Source organism: Anser brachyrhynchus (assembly GCF_964034855.1).
Source record: "Anser brachyrhynchus genome assembly, chromosome: 8".
Classification (NCBI taxonomy): domain Eukaryota; kingdom Metazoa; phylum Chordata; class Aves; order Anseriformes; family Anatidae; genus Anser; species Anser brachyrhynchus.
In genome coordinates, this window is record NC_137702.1 from 1,926,089 (window position 1) to 1,945,697 (window position 19,609).

At 51.5% G+C, this 19,609-nt stretch overlaps 1 protein-coding gene across 6 annotated transcripts in view; it reads right to left on the reverse strand.

The window, feature by feature from the left end:
- Nucleotides 1-19,609, reverse strand: part of PDE4B (phosphodiesterase 4B) — a 191,729-nt gene that overhangs the window by 50,766 nt on the left and 121,354 nt on the right. For all 6 annotated transcript variants that reach the window (XM_080601368.1, XM_080601367.1, XM_080601369.1 and 3 more), the window contains 4 exons: nt 8,576-8,770; nt 7,089-7,125; nt 6,935-7,005; nt 3,670-3,719 (listed from right to left, as the gene is read on the reverse strand). In XM_080601368.1, coding sequence (XP_080457494.1) covers nt 3,670-3,719; nt 6,935-7,005; nt 7,089-7,125; nt 8,576-8,770 — 353 coding nt within the window. The remainder of the gene's footprint in view (nt 1-3,669; nt 3,720-6,934; nt 7,006-7,088; nt 7,126-8,575; nt 8,771-19,609) is intronic.

Consider the following 19,609-nt stretch of genomic DNA (forward strand, 5'->3'; position numbering starts at 1 on the left):
CACGGTGACGCTGAGGCCTTGGTACTGGGATTAAGCAAACAGCACGGATCCCGCGCTGCTAAACGGGACAGCATGAAAAAGTACTGGGAAAAACACAAAGGAAACGAAACTGTATGAAAAAGTACTGGAAAAAAACGCAAAGGAAACGAAACAGACGGAGAAAAGATTGTACTAAAGCGGGTGGGAGAACGAGAGGCTTGTGCTGAATGTGGCTGCCAGTGAAAGATGATTTAGTTTGGAGGGAATCAGGATCAGCAACGAAAATAAATATGGAGGAAGGAACAGAACTGAGCAGGAACTGCCAGACTTGTTGCTGGTTACAGGCTTTCTTGGCTGAGTTAACTGGGCAGGAGCTGAACCTTTCGCTGCTACCAGGGGCGGAGGGAGCTGAATCGCGGAGAGCAGGCACGGAGGGATGCACTGAGACCGAGGCAGCGCAGAGGTCAAAGAAAGGAGCTGTGGCAGAGGCCACATTAAAAAAAAAAAAAAAGGAGTATATGAGAAAGAAGCATCACAGACACGTGCATGACAATGGTTTTATACCTTTTGTTTCAGTAACACCGAAAAAGGTAGCAGGCTGGCAGCTGTTCACAACCCTGGCACTGCACGACGGCACTGCGCAGTGCCACGGACTGCTCAGGAACCTCACGGCCTTGCCAATCCCCATTATCCTCCCCAGCTGTGAAGTACATGAGCTAATTAAGGATTTATGGACTTTTTGCTACAGCTTCATATTTCCATGTTATGGCTTCTTAGTTAATTCATAAAAGCAATTTTGTTTGTTCCTGTGATCTGCGGTTATAACAAAATAACAGGAAAAATCTGCCAGATTTACTTAAGCTGATACCAAGGACAAAACACAGGATGTCCAATGCATATTCCTCTTCCTTTTATGGCTGTGGTTGTAAGGTTAAGAAAGCTCTGAAATCTACACTGACATCAGTATCGGCTTTGAAAGCCCTCTGTCCCATGAAAAACCTGACCAGAATTTTTCATGGTTTCGAGAAAATGAAAGCAAAAAGAAGAGGAATTTCATAATTTCGACACAGCTCATTCATTTCGCCATGGGCCTGGGTCCTGAGTGATGCAACTCCTCGGGAGCACACGAGCAGTGGGTTTGGCTCCTCTCTGTTTCAAACAACTGACAAATCCCGTAATATTCTGCTGGAGTAAACAGCTGGCGCGAATTACTTCCAGTGCAAACGCTGAATGCAATTTGTCTCCCTCCAGGGTAATTTTATTAATGTATGCCAGTTCGCTTTAAACCCCGAGTTCTGTACTTTTCATAACAGGATATAAATCACTCCGCTAATGACAAATAAAAGGAGACATATACGAGGTGCTCATACTGATGTCAATTGATTGTGGTAGATCTATGAATCAATGTGTGACATGGGAGAGCTAAAATAAAATACCGAGCTTTGCCGGCTAACCCGTCTGGAGAACATAAACACATTTCATCTCGAAACACATTCTTTTATCTAGAAGGATGTAACACAGCCTAGTCCCAATCCAAACATTACTGTTTCCTTCTCCAAAGCTTATGGGAAAAACACTCGGCACCCTTTCAGACACAGGAGCCACTGGCACAAAAGTGGAAGTGTTCTGATAGGGAAATCTCTCCCTCCTTTCCTAATTTCCAAATCAGAAGCCATCTAGGGGAAAAGAAAAAAACTGCACGCACAAAAAAAATATCCCCTACAGATCTTTGTTTTTTCTGCGTTTAAATGCAAACTTCCTTAGAAGGCACATGGCCTTCACTGCTTTCTGCTTTCTCAGCTGGCCTCACCTGAGAGCCACACGAAGCGCGTCCCCTCTGTCAGCTACAAGCCTCGTAGCCGCCTGGCAGCGAGCATGGCAGCTTCACCAGGCTGCTTTTCAGAGCTTTCCTGCCTCTTCTTCCACAGCCCGTTTGTATTAAATAAAAATCTGCATACGGAAAAGGCATCCAGCGTGGCTCACTTCCACCACTGGACATTTTCTTTTTTCACACCTCAGGTTAAGATGTTAATGCAGTTTATTTAGACATACCTGTCCACAGAGCACTGAAACATTGAAAATCGTGAGTCAGGATCACAAGGGCTTGGTTAAAAATGCTAAAAGTTGGATTCTTGTCAGTTGCTTTCTCTTTCTGAGCTTTCCAGAGTAACAAAAAAACTTTCCCGACAAGTGCCAGACCCTTCAGTCAAAAAGGGAGCTGAAATTTTCACCTATTCCCAGTGTTAGAAGCTTGGGCTAGCTAGAAAGTATCAAGTACCGCTCATGTTGCAAATACTGTAACACACTGTAATGTCCTCATAAATGTAGAAAAATGTCCACAAAGTGTTAAAAAGCAGAAAGCTATTGTTTCCACAGAAAGTGCTAAGAAAATTAATCAAAAAATTCCTGGAAGGGAATTATCTCCCTGTTATCAGATTCTGTAGCCTATATAAACAGATCTATGCAAAGGTTATGAAATTTTCCATGAATTCTTTTACCTAGGCCACAGAAGCAAAGTCTTGCTAAAACAAATCTTGAAATAAAGTGACGAGTTGCATTCCTGCTAGCCCCGACTCGATGCTGCTCACAAGACAGTGCGTGAAGGAGAAGGAGCTGAAGCTCGTGTTGTCCTGTTCTCTTTCTGCATCTGAGATTTCCACATTCCAGTAACTATTTTTGAGGAATCTAACCCGGAAGTCTCCTGGGCTGTACGTGTCCCCAGACAGTAAATAACACACAGCATGAGAGGAAATGATAGTTATCCAGGCTTCACATGCTGTAATAATTAAATTTTACTAGTCCCTCCTAGCACTGAATTATAAGAAAGGCTGAGATTAAACCCTACACGAGCACTCCTCCAAATCTCATCTGCGTCTCTGTGGGAGTAACATCTAAACTAGCGTCAGTAGGACCAGCTCTGATCTTGAGAGGGGTCCCACAAGCACTCAGGACCACGAGCTGCACACAGTGCACTGCTCGGGGCCCTCTGCCCAGAGCCTCTGCTCAGTGTTGTTCACCTCCCTGGCTGAAGCTGAACCTGGGCGTTTGTTGCGGTGCCTGACCTGACACAGGGACGAGGACAAGGTGACGGAGGGCCGCAGCCCGCAGAAGGGGAACAGGCAGGGAAGACGATGCGATCAGCCTCACTTACTGACTGCTGCTCTCGGTCGGTTGCTAAATGCAGATTTCAAAAGAGCGCAAACAAACAACGTAACAAAAAAAAAAAAGCCATTCTAGGGCAGCCTAATAAAAGCGGAGGAAGTTTCACCTGAGAAAGGTTTTTGAGATTGCAATTTTTACATAGAGCACATGCAAACAACTGAAATAAACAGGATAAGAAATACAGCTGTGTCTGAGCCTGTTCGAGGCTTGTAGGCTGGTGCTTGTCCAGGCCTGTGCAGCACAGGGACTCAGAAGAGCAGCAGTCACTGTGGCCATGACTATCAAACCAAAATCATGTTCGTCTTTTATGCTAGCACGCAAGGATAAACACAAACCCCAAACTATTACAATAACAATAATCTGGCCCTGATGGTTCTCCCGTATTGGTTTTGCACGAGTAAACCAGAAGCAGCACTGGAAGCCCAGAACTGCGCTGGGCTGGGGGAGCAGAGAAGCAGCCCTTAGTGAAATGATGTGCAATTAGCCTTCCTCTTCACTTGGCCTTGATTATCAAAGTCACACACGTACCTTGTAGGTTAACTCTGGAGACAGGTGGCTGGCTCGTTGCAGGAGATCTCCTAAAAGGGATAAAGAATACTCTATAAATAGGTATTACTTTAACTCTTCAAGTACTGCTACTATCCATTCCCATAGCTAGAAATCCTTTTCCATGTTAAAAAAGAACCCAAAACTCTTTCAAATGACTTGGCAGTTAATGAGCAATATCAATATATCTGTTAGAAAAACCCAAACATGCCCTGTCCCCCGGCTAAGCACACACACATGCTAGAAAGAGCATACATCAGAAAAGATGTGCCATCATCCCACGCTGCCTTGGCAGCTTCATGGTCAAAACACGCCCAGAGGTCAGCAAGGGCCAGATTCTGTGATTGAAGGGCTCGCTGGGTCCAGAATCAAGGCCAAAAGACAACGAAGTCTGGACAGGACCCTGAAGTAATGTCAACTGTTATACCAGTGTGCAGGTATAAGGCTTTAAATCCCAGAGTTAACAGCCTGAATTGCACCTGGAAACAAATAAGGAGACACTGCAGTCACTAGCGCAAGCTCTGAAACAAAGCTGAATGACATTTCTTGACTAGGAGCAACAATTTCATCAGGAAACTCTGGATTTCAGAAGGATCAAGAGCTATCTGAAAAATCGGCTCAAGTTTAGCAAGCAGGTTTGACTGGAAAAATGATGCAGTATTTCTCCAAATGTCAGATGATTTCATTGTGACATTTGCCAAATAAAACGGTTGATTTTTCACATTGAAACCATAATTTACTTTAAAAAAACAGACTTCTTTTTTAAAGGAGTTAAAAGGAGTTAACACAAAAATAAAAATACTTCATTTGGGATTGAACGTGGTATTTCAGGCTGACCAAAAGTGAAACTTGGCGCTTTTCTTCCCGAAGAAGTTTCTGATATGTTTTAACTGAAGCCGGATTTCCCCCTGCTCTCTCTTAGACAACCTCCTAACCCCAATTTTTTGAGTCAGCCACTGAACCGAAACATCCATTATTTGCCAGCTCTCCTTTGAAGCTAAAATCAAAGCAAGCGAGCAGCTCAATTCTGCTGCACTTGTAGCTCCAGGGGGTTCTTCAGAAGTGCTCCAGGAGGGCCTCGCTAGCCAGGTAAGATCTGTGTTACAGTAAGGCAGCGAGGGTCCTGCTCCAAAACCTTGGTCCTGGCTTCCCAACCTACCAGCAGGGCGAGGGCGAGCAGGGCTGCAGCGAGCGGCGGCTCGGCGGCCGCAGCACTCGCCTTTTGGGTGGGATGGCAAAGGCTCGGCTTTTCTGGAGGGAACCGTGGGCCACAGATTCTTCGAAGGGCTCAGCCCAGCACGTTGGATGCTGACTTCTCTAAAAGCTTGCCCCAACCTGCCCGTGCTGAGCCTTTGAAAATCCAAATCTTGAAATCTTTCGAAAACAGAAACTCCTCGGCGGGGACACCACGCTGCGGCTGCGGCGCTTCCAGCGTCTGGAGAGCAGCGCTCCACGTACCTCTACCACCGCGCCGAGGTGCACAGACGTGCCTTCGGGGGGCAGGGAGGGGTGAACTCATTCTCGGAAGGGTATTCCCCGTGTCAGAGCCTGAACAGGGAACGGCACCGCACCCAGCACCCTCGAGTTACGTCCGGCCGGGCCCATCCTGGTTTGCACAGCAGGCAGGGAGCGGGCAGCGGAGCCCCGGAGATCTGCGTTTCAATGCCACTGCCCCTTCTGGGTCACCACGTGCACGTGGCTCCCGCCTCCCACTCCTTCTTCCTTGCCGATGGGCATCTCAGGGAGCCAGCACCGGATGCTTTCTGACCGTGTCCTCGGCCGCATCTGCCAAACTCAGGCACTCTGAAACCATTAATCACGCTCTCCTCTTTTCCAGGCAGGAAATTGTCTTAAAAACCCCGATGTTAAAGTCCAAAAAAATAAAGAGTTCTTGTTTTTCATTGTTGGTTGTTTTTTTTTCCCCAGTCCTTAAGATTCATATTTTCCAGCATTTCTGTAAATAAGTGGGACAGCATCCTCTCTCTCTTTCTTGGGACAGTGGGGGTGAAGGAGGAAAAAAGAGGGATGAGGAAGGGTTAAAGAAAAGCTGAGATTCTCATGATCCCCAGAGCAGAAGTTTAAGAAAAATACCACATATCATGAGACATATGATAAAATCATGAGTTGGCAGCGCGGCTGTAACCCAGCAGAGTTGTTTGGAAACTGTGCGGGAAGCTCCGCAGCGCCTGGAAGCACATTCCACCACGGACTTGGATGTTTGGCACATAATGGCTTAAACATTTAATGACTTTTACTTTGGCTGGGCAAATGACTTTATACCTCAATCAAATCTGGGAATGTTTTCAAAAGGACACGGCGAGATGCCTCTGTGTCCTACAGGTTACGCCCTCGCTTCCTTCCGGCCCCGTCCAATTTCAGATTCCTCATTAGGAACGAAATGCTTCAACTATTCAAAAAAGCAAAGCGGAAAAACAAAAAAAAAGGGATCTATTTTTTCAGCCATCTGTTTTTCTATTAACCTCCATCTTGGAATGCGGCGCTTCATTTCCGATCAAAACTCGCCAGCTGCAATCAATGGGAGGAAAACCTCACGCCCAAACGAAACGCCGGGCCGCGCGTGGAGCGCAGGACGGTGCCGGCAGACACAAAGCGGCGGTGGTGGCTGTCGGTACCGGGGCGGTGTGCGAGGTGCCACGAGGGGCTTGTAGCAGGCGGTGCCACCAGCCTCAGAGACCTGACACCTGCAGGGACGAGGGATGGTGGTTTGGGGCACAACGGCTCTCCGGGGACAAAGCCGGGCAGAAAACGGTGACGACCAGCGCACTGTAAATGGCCAAGGGGAAACGAGGGTTGTGGATGAAGGAGCTTGTTTCTCCTGTTTCAGGGTTTCTCCTGTTCAGTGTGAAAGCAGCCGTTAAGTTCGGTCCTGTTCGGTGTCACTGCTGCTAAGGGACACCGCGGGGACGTGACGGTGGCATGGGCAGGGTGGACAGAGCCTCTCCTCCCAGTGCCCGTGCTCCTCGTGAACACCTGCGGTAGCACAGGCCGGCACCCCGGGTTGAGCTGGACGGCCAAGGAAGCCCAAAAGGGGGCGGATTTGTGCTCGGGGGCACGGCACGGCGCCCACGGCCCCTCGCAGCCCCTCACGCCCGCGTCGCGCGGCCTCCCCCGGCCGGCCCCGGGCTCCCGGCCCAGCCCCTGCCGCCGGGCGCCCTCAGGCGGGCGGAGAGGGACCAGCGGCGGCCCCGGCCCCGGCCCCGCTCGGGGAGGAGAAGCCTCGCCTTACTTGTTGGCCGTCCCGTGCAGGTTGGTCAGCAGCGTGAAGTTGTTCCTCACGCTCCGCAAGCTCGCCAGCACCTAGGGCGAGCAGAAGCAGGCGTCAGCGCTTCTCCGACCCAACGCGTCCCCAGCCGGCGCGAGGCAGCGGGCTCCCGACTCACCTGGGCGAAAGGTGTGACGATCAGGTCATCGCCGTGCCTGCGGGGGAAACAAGAACACGGCTGCGTCAGCTCGGACAGCACGCTGCGTGGACGGGGACCCTGTGCCGGACCCGTTTACCAGAGCGGGGCACTGATGCACGCCGCCGGACCACGGGCTCGTACCCAACCCCGGCCCCAAGCACTCTTGACAGATCTGTACCCCAAGCAACGCTCCGGTCACCCCAAGGAGCATATCACAGGTGTCCCTGCACCCAGAACACAGCCTTCAGCCCGCGCAGCCTTTCTGCGTGTGACACCACACGAAACCGCCGGCGCTGGGAAGGCCTCGGCTCGCCGGGCACGTCCAGGGCCGACAAGCTGGAACAATCGCTCGGGTTGGTAACGCGGGGCAATAAAAGCCAGGAAATTCAAAGCGAAGGCAGCACACTCACACCGCGGTGGAAAAACCCGCCACGGTCTGGGTAAAGGTCGGCTTTGAATTTCCTGGCTTTTGTTGATTTGTGTCACAGTCTTTAATGTTATTCAAACACTGGGTTTCGCCTGGCCATTTTCATCATGGAAGATGTGAGCACAAGTTCTGAGAAAAATACATCACGACCGTCATTATCAATAGGAAGGATTTTGCTGGCAAGAGTGCACAAAGCACTTGTGTCTGTGCGATAAATCCCGTACAAAGGGATCTATTTTTCCCAAACTGAGCGCAGAGTGGGCCGAGCTCCTGCTGTGCGGGGCTGACCTGACCGCGGCTGGAAAGCAGGGAGAGGAGGCCCGCTGGCTGCACGGAGGGATGCTCTCTTCCAGGGGAACTCATAATGGATCCTGCTGCTATCTAGATTCCTACCTCATGGCAAAACCTGTAGGGCCTTCTTAACAGCCAAGCTTTTTTATGAGCACTTTTTTATAGCTTAATGGTCACTTTAAAACTTTAAACTGCCTTTTAAAATAAAGGGCTGCAAATCCAGGACATTCGTTTAAGCTTTGTGCTTTGAGTTATATTGATCCTCTCAAGCCAACCATCTGGCTCGGCTTTCTGCTTTATTTTTCACTCGGTTCTAACAAACAACTCATGACAGAAAAACGGGATGGAGAAGAGGAATACTGTAAATATGCGTACGGTCATATTTCTGTTTTTCAGGCTAATGGTGTGCGGTGATGTTAACCAGGCACTGAGAGCGCACGGTGAGAGCGTAACGGAGAAAAACAAGTGCAGAAGGGCACATGCAAACATTCCCTTTTAGTTCCCAACAAGGCTTTGAAAGCTCTTCTACCAGATTGTGGAGAAAAGGGGAGCATTTGAAGGGTGCGATGGGGAAAAGGAAGTCGTGCCTTGGCAGGCTGTGCGAGCACCTGTCTCGGGCGCTTGGGCTGTGAAATGTGAGAGCCACCCATAGGCGCCTCTTAATGGTGTGCTGGGGACTACGGGAGGACACTCAGAGCTCCCAGCCGCAGTTGCTGTGAAACACGACGAGAGCCGAGTTTGTGCTTACTGTTCGCTCGGGAGAGAGGAGTTCCTGGACATCGTCTTTGGTGACAAGTCGTAGTCGCTGTCTGAGCGGTAGAGGAAGGACTCCCTGCGCTGGCTGTGCCCCGGGAAGGCGGTGTGCAGCACCAGCCCCGAGGAGGAGCTGGCCTGGGGGTCCAGCGGGCTGCGACCTGGGGACGGGCCATTTTCCACATCGAAGCTGCAAACAAAGCACAGGTCGTGTCACACGTGCCTACCAAAAGCCATTTTTTGTCACGTTCTTCCGGGTGCAGCACATCGATGCCACTTGCGCCGTCCCTCGCGCAGTGCAGAAGACGCGCTGCTGCATTCACTGCAGCCTCCCGCCGATGTATTTCTATTGCGTGCAGGCAGGGCTCTGCATTAAGATCCACCATTTACCCTCAAGGCTTCTCCCCTGCGTTCACCTGCTCTGTCCCCTGCACATGCTCTCAGCCTGCAGCAGCTGAGCACCAGTGCCAGGCTCTGCAGCTCGCCCCACGGTTGCACAGCGCGCACGAGGCGGCTGTGCCAAATCTCACCCCAGTCCTTGCAAACCTCACGGGGACTAAAGGCACGGCACTGTACAACCGCACGCTGGCAGCACCACGCCGTCCTCGTCCAGGTTTGGAGCAAGGTTTTGAAATCCTGCAAGAGCTGCGAGGATGGGGCACCCGCGTCTGAAGCCGCTGGCCTCCCGTTTCAGCCACATTTCACATCTTAGCCATCCTGAGAAATTACTTCAGCGAATTTCAAACAGCTGGGCTGCAAAAGGGAGGTTTGAAAGAGAAAACCCGAGCCCTCTGTCACCGTTTCCATTCTACACCCACTTCCTGATGCTTTCATAACTTGGCCGTTGCGGCCCGGGGCTGAAGTCAGGCTGGCCGCCCCAGCAGCGACGCCCCTCGTACAGCCGACCGAGCGGGTCGCCCCCGCTCCCCCCTGCCTGATGCACTCCCCAGATGTGCGACCAGGTCCCAGCCACGCCACGTGAGCGACGGGTTGGGAAGTTGTTCCAGTTGGGAAGCCCGAGGCTCCATCCTGCAGCAGGAGCCGAGCCCTCACACTCCCCTTTCCCTGCTCCCATTCCTCCTCTCCCAGTTTCGTGCTGCTGGCGACCCCGCTCATCCCATTGAGGCAAAAGTTCCTGGCTCAATTAATTTCTTTTCTTTTACTTTTTTTTTTCTGCTCTTTTACCAACGACTGCTTGAGTTCACTTTATTTCTGCCCACAAAATAATTAACAGAAGAAACCCAGCGCTGTAACTATGATGTCTACAAACTGCTACCAGCTGATAATTAATCCATACCTACTCAGAAAATTAATTCTGATTACTCAAAACATTTTATCACAAATGCCCTCTATCATGAACATTAAGCTTGCAAACACAAATGGAAATACAGCATCAAGGCAAACCTGAGCATTTCGCTGGGCACAGCGCTTCTGGTGGTTTGCTGTTGTACCTGCCACTTGCGGACAGGCATCAGCAAACACTTTGGGAGGAAAAGGTAAAATGCAAGCTTTAAAAAGTGTAGAAGTGAAGGGAGGGAGGCAGAGGGCAAGGCTGGCAGAAGGGTTTTTGCAAAGACCACACAGCAGTAATAGAGCTCGTGCAGTGGATGGAGGGGATCCACCTAAAATCTGGCTTTGTATGGCTTCTCTGTCTCGAGGTGGGTGGGAGATGTTCAAACCCCTTCCTCTCCCTCCCCTCCCCTCCCCTATCCCTCTTTCAGCACGAAGGAAGTTCTCTGCCGGCCTAAGCCTATCGGGCACAGGAACTCCCACCCAAGCCCTGCGGGATTTTCAGTGCCTTCGGAGGGAGTTCCGTAGCCCGAGGCGAAGGAGCCCCAGTGCCCCGTGACCTGGGTCAGAAGCAGGGACGTTGGACCTTGGCCAACACAGAGCTCCCCAGGAAGCAGCCTTCCTGCCCCGTGCAAGTCTTCCAGATTTCTGCGGCATCTGTGGTCTCTCAAGACCAAGCGCTGCCACCCCTTCCCCTTCCTTGGGCCTGATCCCGTGCTTGGCCAACCACGTCCTCAGCCACCGAGTTAACACAGGATCCCCCTCCCAGAAGCGACAGCTAGTCAGGATTTTGTAGTTATCCCCTCAGAGGGTGGGCACTGCCCCTTTTGGTCCTATTTTGCACGTGAACGAGCACCGCAGACGTGGCACGGCTGGGTGGGCAAGGTGCTCAGCGGGGTGGCCAGGCCTCTCTCCTCCATCCCTCTGCGCTTTTTAGGAAAGAAAGGAGAATGAGGATAAAGTGAAGAGCGAGGAGGGAGGCAGCAGGTGGCAGGAGTTAGCTGCGGCTCGCTCCCCGAGCAGCTGGCGGCACTGGCTGGAGACCTGTGGAAGGATTTTATGGCACGGAGGGCGAACGGAGGAAATACGCAACAACACGCCGGCAGCAATCACGCATAGCCGTGGGACACAGCTAGCCTCCGTGCACCGTTCCGGAAAACAAAGAAAATGAACTAAGACAAGCCCCCAGTGCCCAAATCCTGCAGTCTGGCAGCAACGACTACAATTTCTCTACATTAAAAACCGCCGCAGACCTTTGCCATAGGGGAAAAACCCGACCAGGGCCTTGACCCCTTCGCCTTCCAGCTGTCTTTGCCAGCGTGTGCGGCCGAGGACAGGTCCCCAGCGCCCTCTCCAGCACAACCAGCAGCTCCAAGCCCTTTTTTCTGCCTCCCCCAGCGGGGGCTGGCGCACAACTTCCCGGCGGGGTGGCACAAGGAAGAGGCGGCATCCCAAACGTGCTCCCTCTGGGAGCCCCGGCGTGTGGGGAGCTCTGGGTTAAGGCTGGGACACAGAAATGGCTCCGTGGCTGAGGTGGGGTTCGGAGGCATTTGAATAGAGACTGCAAGCCAAATGGCTACCGTGAGAGCCACGCAGCCTCGCGCTTTGCTTCTAAATCTGTAACATAAAACACAAGGACAGACGCGTTTCAGACTGCGGAGCCAGGCAGGCAGGGCTGTGTGGGCTTTGCTCGTACGAGGAATTTACACGTTTCCCCGGGACGACAGCACCGGCTCTCCCCGAGCTCCCCATCTGCTCCGCTCTCCCGGGCTCACCCCTGAGGCACGAGCCCCGAGGCTCTGGCTACGGCCCCACCTTCACCACGGCACCGAATGGATTTCCAAAACTCGGCATTTCGGGACGTTTGGGCAGAATTTGCTAATTACAAAGATCCTCTCGCAACCGTTACCACCCTGTTTGTCACAAAGATACTCAGCTGGAATTCTAAGACCACGAACAACGAAGAAATGCCGTTTCTTACATCTTCGGATCTGCACAAGCACGACCGCTTCTCACTGCTATCTAATTTTGTGCACCTGTTTCCCATTATCGGAACAGCTTGCTGTTTTTTTCTGAACCATCTTCTGCGCAGAAAGGGCTGTGCTTGAAACCACCAGCACTTCATAAAGCGGGCTCGGGCGCGCGGGCTGGGCACGCCTGCACCGAGCAGGCTGACAGCCGATACAGATGCAGAGGCACGGCGCTCCGCCGAGCGGGGGGCCCGATCCTGCACCTGCCACCCTGAGACACCAAGGGAGCTGGCGGCCGCTCCCAGCTCGGCCCACGCTCAGGAGCAACTGGGTAAACTGGGCAGGAGAACAGACAACCCGAGTGGGTCTGGGTCCCTACCTTTACACCAGCAGCTTGCCCCCCAAAAAGCGTGGGAGGGTCCGGAGCCAAGCCGTGCCACCACAAGGACCCACCACGAGAACACCTTGCTGCTCAGGGGCCTCCTGAGTGCTCAGATCCCTCACCAGGCGTGTCCTTGGGGTGGGTCCTGACTGGTTTTTATCCCTGGAGCCCAAATGCTCATTCCCCTGAAACGCAGCTCCTGAGTTCCCCATGCCCCCCATCGCCGCCGCCTGGCGCAGAACATCCCCCCGGGCTTGCTGGAGCACCGGTAACACAAGCTGTCGTCTGCTGCAACGCGTTACTGAGCCTCTGTGGGTATTACACAGCAAAAAAATGCTTGTTCTTTGACTTGGTGATCCCTGGACGCAGAAGCTCACCCTCCCAGCAGTTCTCCTGCCCCGCAGCCATCCTCCACCCGTGCCCAGGAGGCGAATAAAAGCGCAGGCAGAGCCCCGGCGGCTCCTTGTGCCACCTCCCTGCCCCAGGCCTGATGCAAGCACTGCCCCAAACCCACAGCTACCAGGGCTGTGGCTTCTCCATGCTCCTGCTTTTTCTCCAGCAGCACCAGAGGAAGCCAGCCTGCCCCACGGCGTGCCCATGGCTGCAGCCTCTGGTGGGGCTGCAACAGCCCTGGGTGCGGCCGGGGAAGTGCACGAGGGAGGCAGAAATGAGTTTGGATTTTCTTTTCGCGTGGAGGCTTCCAAGAAACCTAATCCTTTTCGTGTTTACTGCAGATAAGTAGCTTGACATTATCCTCTAACAAGTTAACATCGTGTGGCTGGTTAAGCCCCCTACAGAAGAAATCCTGAATTTCATAAACCAGTTGCTATTTTCCCAAATGCACATCCCCGGCTACGTTATCATCTCACTACGGTTCACTGCCATTAAGCTCTCAGAAACACAGGGCACAGTCAAACACAGCAGACACCCTCCCTACTTTCATTACCAGCAAAATGAAAATGCAAATGGTGTGTGCGTGGCCGGTGTGTGCACGACGGGGGTGTGCACGACTGGAGTGTGCACGACGGGTGTGTACAATGGCAGCATGCACGACCACTCTTTGCACAGGCAGCACTGCCACCTCCTAAGGGCTTTTCTTTCTCCTTCTGAAAACACCCCAGCTACCAAACCGCAGAGCAGCTGAGCCAGAAAAGCCTTTCAGTCAGTCCTAGGATTTACCCTTTTTTTTGCACTAACCTATTAAACCTCCCTCAGCCCATCTACAATGCCTGAAAGTCAACTGGCGACTGCACGGAAAGCTGCTGCACCAAGAATCGCGCCCAGCCTTTTCGCTTGATTCATAAAATAACTATCTGACCTGATTTTTGGATTTATTCCTGTAACTGGTGTCTGTGTTCCTGCCAGCAAAAGGACAATAAAATGTCCTCGAATGGTATGCAGATTATTAAATCCTTTGGATACTCAGCCCTCCACAAAAACAATTAATCTGGTTGGGTACATTTCAGCAAGATTTCACGTGCTTCAGATCTTTCAAATGTCTGTACTTGTCATCTCTTAAATCAACAGCAAAAGACACTGCACGTAACAAATGGCCAAGTACACCGACCACACTTCAGGGCAGCCTGGCGGCGTGCAGGAGGCGTTCGGGCAATGCCCTCGTGAACGTGATGGGCCTGGGGGCCAGCCTCAGGGTGGCCAGGCAGCTGGGCTCCATGGTCTTTGGGGGTCCCTTCCAACTGAGCTGAGCTATTCTATTCTATTCTATTCTATTCTATTCTATTCTATTCTATTCTATTCTATTCTATTCTATTCTATTCTATTCTATTCTATTCTATTCTATTCTACTCTACTCTACTCTACTCTACTCTACTCTACTCTACTCTACTCTACTCTACTCTACTCTACTCTACTCTACTCTACTCTACTCTACTCTACTCCACTCCACTCCACTCCACTCCACTCCACTCCACTCCACTCCATCCCATCCCACCCCATCCCATCCCATTCTCAGATTCTCACTTTCTGCTATTCAGGTACATGCCTTAAAACTAACCTTGATGACTCTGTGTTGGCAAACTGGGTCCACCAGAAGAAAATCCTCCTCCAACACGAAGAGAAGCCAGAAGTGGCGGGCAGCAAGGGGAAAACCTTCCCCTGGCAGCGACCGATTCCTGCAGCCTGCTGACACGGTGAACATACGTGGAAAAAGCGAGGGCTTCCTGAGCATGGCAGGGCCCCAGAGCTGGTCCCGAGGGGCCTGCCAGCTGGTGATGGCAAAACACATCACGGAGGCAGCAAATGTCATTACCCATTGCACAGTACACCCATTATTTCCCTTTTTTTAATGGCTTTAACCTTTCTCGCATCCTTGCAGCTTGCTCCCCATCCCAAAACAAGTCTGACGTGCCACGTGCCTTTACGTCCAGCTTCTCAGCCACCTCACACCTCCCCTGCAGTGCTTGCAGCACTCTGCATCCTTACAGCACTGAGCTGCCCATGTGTTCGAGTTCCTCATGGAAGCTCAGTCCTTCTGCAAACCCTTTGGAGGGCTCCAGCCCTGTGCCTGGCCCAGCTCGTCCATGCCCCGCTTCTCAAAAGCTCTGGTGTGGCAGCAGAGAGCGCGCTGCTGGCACCCAAAACGTCCCATAGTAACACTCTCGGTTTCTCTAGACCTGCAAATCTTCCCGAGACTGCTGCAGGGCTCATTTTGATCTTACTTAATTAACAATCTCTTAGAAGATCTGTTTCATGCTGGAAAGCACTTACTGGAATCGCTATTTTGGGGTCACTTGCTGCAAATCACAACGCTGTTCTGTTCAAAAGAGACAGAGACGTGGGAGCACAGAGGAAAACACAGCGCGGCCCCGCACGACAAGAAACCAGATGCAGCTATAAGTCATCAAGGCCTGTAACAGCAAACAACACAGCAATGCAGCCATAAATACTTGGAGATTAGGAAAAAAAAGTAGTGGAGAGCTTGCTACAATTGATTGCCGTTACGAATAATGCAGTAGGTGAAGTTTTCAGTGTGAATAAGCATAAATGTGTAGGCATGACACAAAATCACTATATCTGATTGCGGCTTAAGACTCAAAGCCATCACAATTAAAGCTCCATTCTTCTGCTAATAGAATTTAGACACCCTGAGAAATTATTGTATTTAGGGAGGTTTGTAGCAAGCTAATGAAGGGTGAGTTGGTAGAAGTAATCAAAGGGCAGAACGGGCCCATTAAAAAAAAAGAGGAATTGCACAAAAATGGCAACTAACTGTTTCAAAACAAGAAAATAGTACGGACAGATGAATTACTCCAAGGGAGAAAAGAAAATTGTTTGGTTTGAGTGATGAAACACACGTGAGAAAACACCTGGGATGAGTGGGGAGCTGCTGGAAGCCCCCAAGGGCTTTTAACCCTTCCCGGGGTGAAGTGCCAGCGGGGGCACCTGCCCGCCCTAGCCAGGCTGAAGTGCAGCTTCTGAAACTTTGCCCCTCGCTTTCTGGGCTGCCGCTGACCTCCAGCAGGAATCAGGCTCATCCCTCCCTGCAGTACGAAAGCCGCCAGCTCCCAGGTTAGAAAACCTTCCTGTAAATGTGTTTGCGGACTCGGAACTGGACGGTGTCCAAGAAAGCAATCAGTCACGGGGCGAGCCGGAGCGTGCGCTGCCTGCCTGCCGGCCTCGGGGAGCGTCTGGAAAAGATCAAGATTACAGGCAGAGGGTGGGAGGGAAATAACGGGTATTCCCTTTGTACCGGTCCGTCGGGATAAAATGTGACAGGCTATATTAATAACCTGGCGTCACCGAGCGAAACATCTGACCGAGGGGAACATAAAATACCAGGCAGATATCAAGGACCTGGTGGCGAGTCATGTGAAGAGCAAACAAGATAGCGGGGTGCTGCGAGATGCAACCGCAGAACAAAACCTCCGTGTCAGGCCCTTTTGTTCCCAGCAGAGCCAGCCCCGAACAGTTCGTGGTTTTCATCTTCTGCTACTTTAAATGGTCAAGGGAGGCTGTTCGGCACACACAGCAGGAGAGACGGAGAGGGAAAGGGCACGTGCCATGCCTAGATCACCCTGCCTAAGAGCAGGGATTCATTCCTGGCGTTTGGTAGGAACACGTCTTATTCATGATGGCTTCAGCGTCCTTGCAGGGTGTGCTTCAGGTTCTTAGCCTGCTATTGTCAGAAATGTTTGCAACAGTTTAATCTAACAATACAGGCACTTGGTGTGCTGTTAAATAGCCACACATTGAAATCGCTCAAATTCTGTCTAAACGTATACTCGCACTAGTCTCCAGAAGCAAAGGCAGAATTAACTCCCATCCCTTTTCATTGCAAGGTGGAAGCCAAGAGCCACCACCACTGGGACAGCCAGAGACCATGAACACGGGCCCCCGATGGCTCTCCTTCCATCAGAAAAGTCACTCGGGGAGTACACAAAACACACTCACCTCCAGCTGAAATACGTATTTCCAAGGTTACTCTCACGGAAAGTTTTCAGCTGCAGCAGGCTCATTTGTAATATGAGCACAATTCAACTAAACATGTGAGTTTTGTTTAAACTGCATTTAAATTAATGCTTTAAGTTTAGAATGTGTCCTAGGAATATTTTAACATCTGGAATGTCAGATTTAACACTGTACTAGCCAATATTGTGCACGCTTAAAGAGCTATATGGGAACATGACATCCAGGGTTTACTCACGCTGCTTTAACAATAAGCAATAGGAAACTTTGCATGCTTTTGTAAATTATGAAAAGGGCAAAGTAAAAAAGATATTTTTACATGTAAGTCCTTGTATACTGATTATTTCCTATTGTATATTTGTTCATATAAATCTATATTTTCTATGTTCATGGCATCTGTATAGTCTTCATCAGGCACGTGGCCTGTATCCTAAGGAAGGAGGATGAACACAACTGAGTTGCTTAATGACTGTCGAATTTAACTGATTAGTTAATAAACCCCACTGGTTCGTCACAGTGTTAACACAGGAGCAGTGCTCCTTCCTAGACTCGTGGAGCAGCTCCGTGACCGTCTGAATGGCCTTTTGGGGGTACTTGAACCTCTTGCCAGCATAAAGACAGTTCAATAGCAGCATTCAAGTCTAGAGTAGCTGGACTGGCTGCACTCAGTCTTCACAAGAGGATGAAATTCTTGCTGCAACCTAAGAAAGAAAAATCACTTAGCACAAATAAGACCTTTTTTTTAACCGCTGATTAAATAGATACTCACAAGATAGAGCACAATGGCTTTGATGGAGCCGTTGCAACCTATTATATAAATCCTCATTCATGCCCATGAGAGCTTTTCCTTTTCTTTTTTAATAACAGAAGAGAAAACGCAGCCATGTAAAGGATATTAAATGGGACAAAGGCGTGTGACTGGTAAGTTCACAGCCCAGAGCAGTGAAAGGACCGGGCGCCGGGCTGGAGCCGTCGGTGTCCCCGGCCGAGCGCTCACAGAGGCCGTGCTCACAGGCACCCAGCGCTGCAGAATTACTCCTCTTCCAAAGATTTTGTCTGTTTACAGGATTAATCCACGGATGCACAGGAGTGCCCACGGGGAAAGCAAAATGTCCTGTGAGAAGCCAGTCGATACCTGGCAAGTGCCCCTTTCTCTACGCGCGCTCCTCCGCTGTGCGCCCACCGGCGGGGCCGAGCACCTTGCGGCCACGCAGGGAGCTCAGCCCGACCCCAGACAGCCCTCGGGGACCTGCGACCCACGGGCCCAGCCCGGAGATGACCTCTGCGAGTGGTCCCTTGAAGCACACGCAGCTTAATGCAGGTTTCAAGACTGCTTTAGCAGACGGGTTTTGTTGCTCAGCGCGCAGCGCACTACTTGCACTGCACATGCTGTTGTGCTAACGTCAAACCTGACTGAAGGTAATACTTTTGCTACAGCTTTGGCAATTTTCTGTGTTTCCCCCTGAGAATTTTTTTTTTTTTCTGAATCCAGTTCTTAACACATTTAATCTGAAATAAATATATAATATGGCACCAGCCATCAGCTGGTCTCATTAGCTGGGCTTGCTCTACCGGTGCTAAAGCTCGTCTTGGAAACCTGCAGTAAGCGTAGAGCTTAATAAAGCAGTTTTTAAAGCACCGTGTAATTTCGTTGCAGTAAAGCAAAAGGGGGTCAGCTTGTTCTCCTAGACTCCACTCCAAACAATTTATCGTCTTTACAGATGAAACAAATGTAGGCAGCCCTCTATGACTTCAGCGAAACTAGGCCATTCAATACGTACCCACTTCAGAACTTCACTCACAGACGCTATTCATTCAGCTAGTATTTATTCTCTACATTTTCAAGAATGCCTTTTCATGCACTCCACACAGCCGGATACAGGTACAGCAGCTCCTTGGCTGTCTCCTTCCTCCAGCAAACCTCTGCTTCCCCGAGTGCCTCACCACGAAGCCCCAAATTGAGCCACGAGCTTGTGGGCTCGGCGCCCCGCACCTCCGGTGTCCTGCACCGGGGAGCCCAGCGGTGGTGCTGAGGGACCAGACAAGCTGGCTCAGCACCAGCACCCTTGGTATTCGGTGTGTGCTGATCTCCAGGACCCGTCACTGCAGATGCGTAACGGAGCATGCAGATCAAACCCCTTCCTCTCTGCTCCTCGGCACCACAGAAGTTTGCCAGGAGACCGACCGGCTCCCGGCCCCCGGGCACAGCTGCAGGCAAGCAGAGCAACACGTGCCTACCCTCTGGGTGCTTTGCCAGTAAAACCAGGAATTTAGCTCACTGGAGTTACCGTCAGCATAGACTCATTCCTTCTCCTCCCGATGTCACTCAGCACTTCTGCTGGCGTGGACAAACAGTGCCGGGCAGGGGGTTTCACCCCGAGCTTCCTGCAGCGGCACCGGAGGAGCCCCTCTGAGCTGCCGGAGCCACCAGGGCAAGGTGGCCGCAGCAGAGATGAGTACAGCAGACCCACAGCTAATGGTGAATGAAAAAAAATGACCTGAAATTTCAGTTCTGAATGTATTTTTCTTACTGATTTCCTCTGCTGGTGTAAGTCCCAACATCTGAGGCACTGCTGAGTTAGGTCTTTGCAGGGGTAGGGGGGGCCACGGCTGCAGTCCCCAGAAATTCGGTGTGACCCTGCTGGCACGTGCAGCACGAGGCTGAGGAGCCATCCCGGAGGGTGATTCGGGGCACGGGCTGTGGGAACACCTGGGCACAGCAGCGCCCTGCGGGACCGACACCGTACGGGGGGAACCTCCTCAGCGGGCACCGGCTCCTCCGCAGCTGCTGGCGGTGCAGAGCGCGATCAGAAATCCCGCACGTACCGAACGGGGGCTGTGCGAACGGGTGCCAGGGGGTGCAAGGCAAAGCAGAATGACACACCGCTGGGAAGGGCTGCTCGGGAGGGAACCGAGGCTGGGAATGCCGCTGCAGAGCATCCCCGCCGGCTCCGCTCTGGGT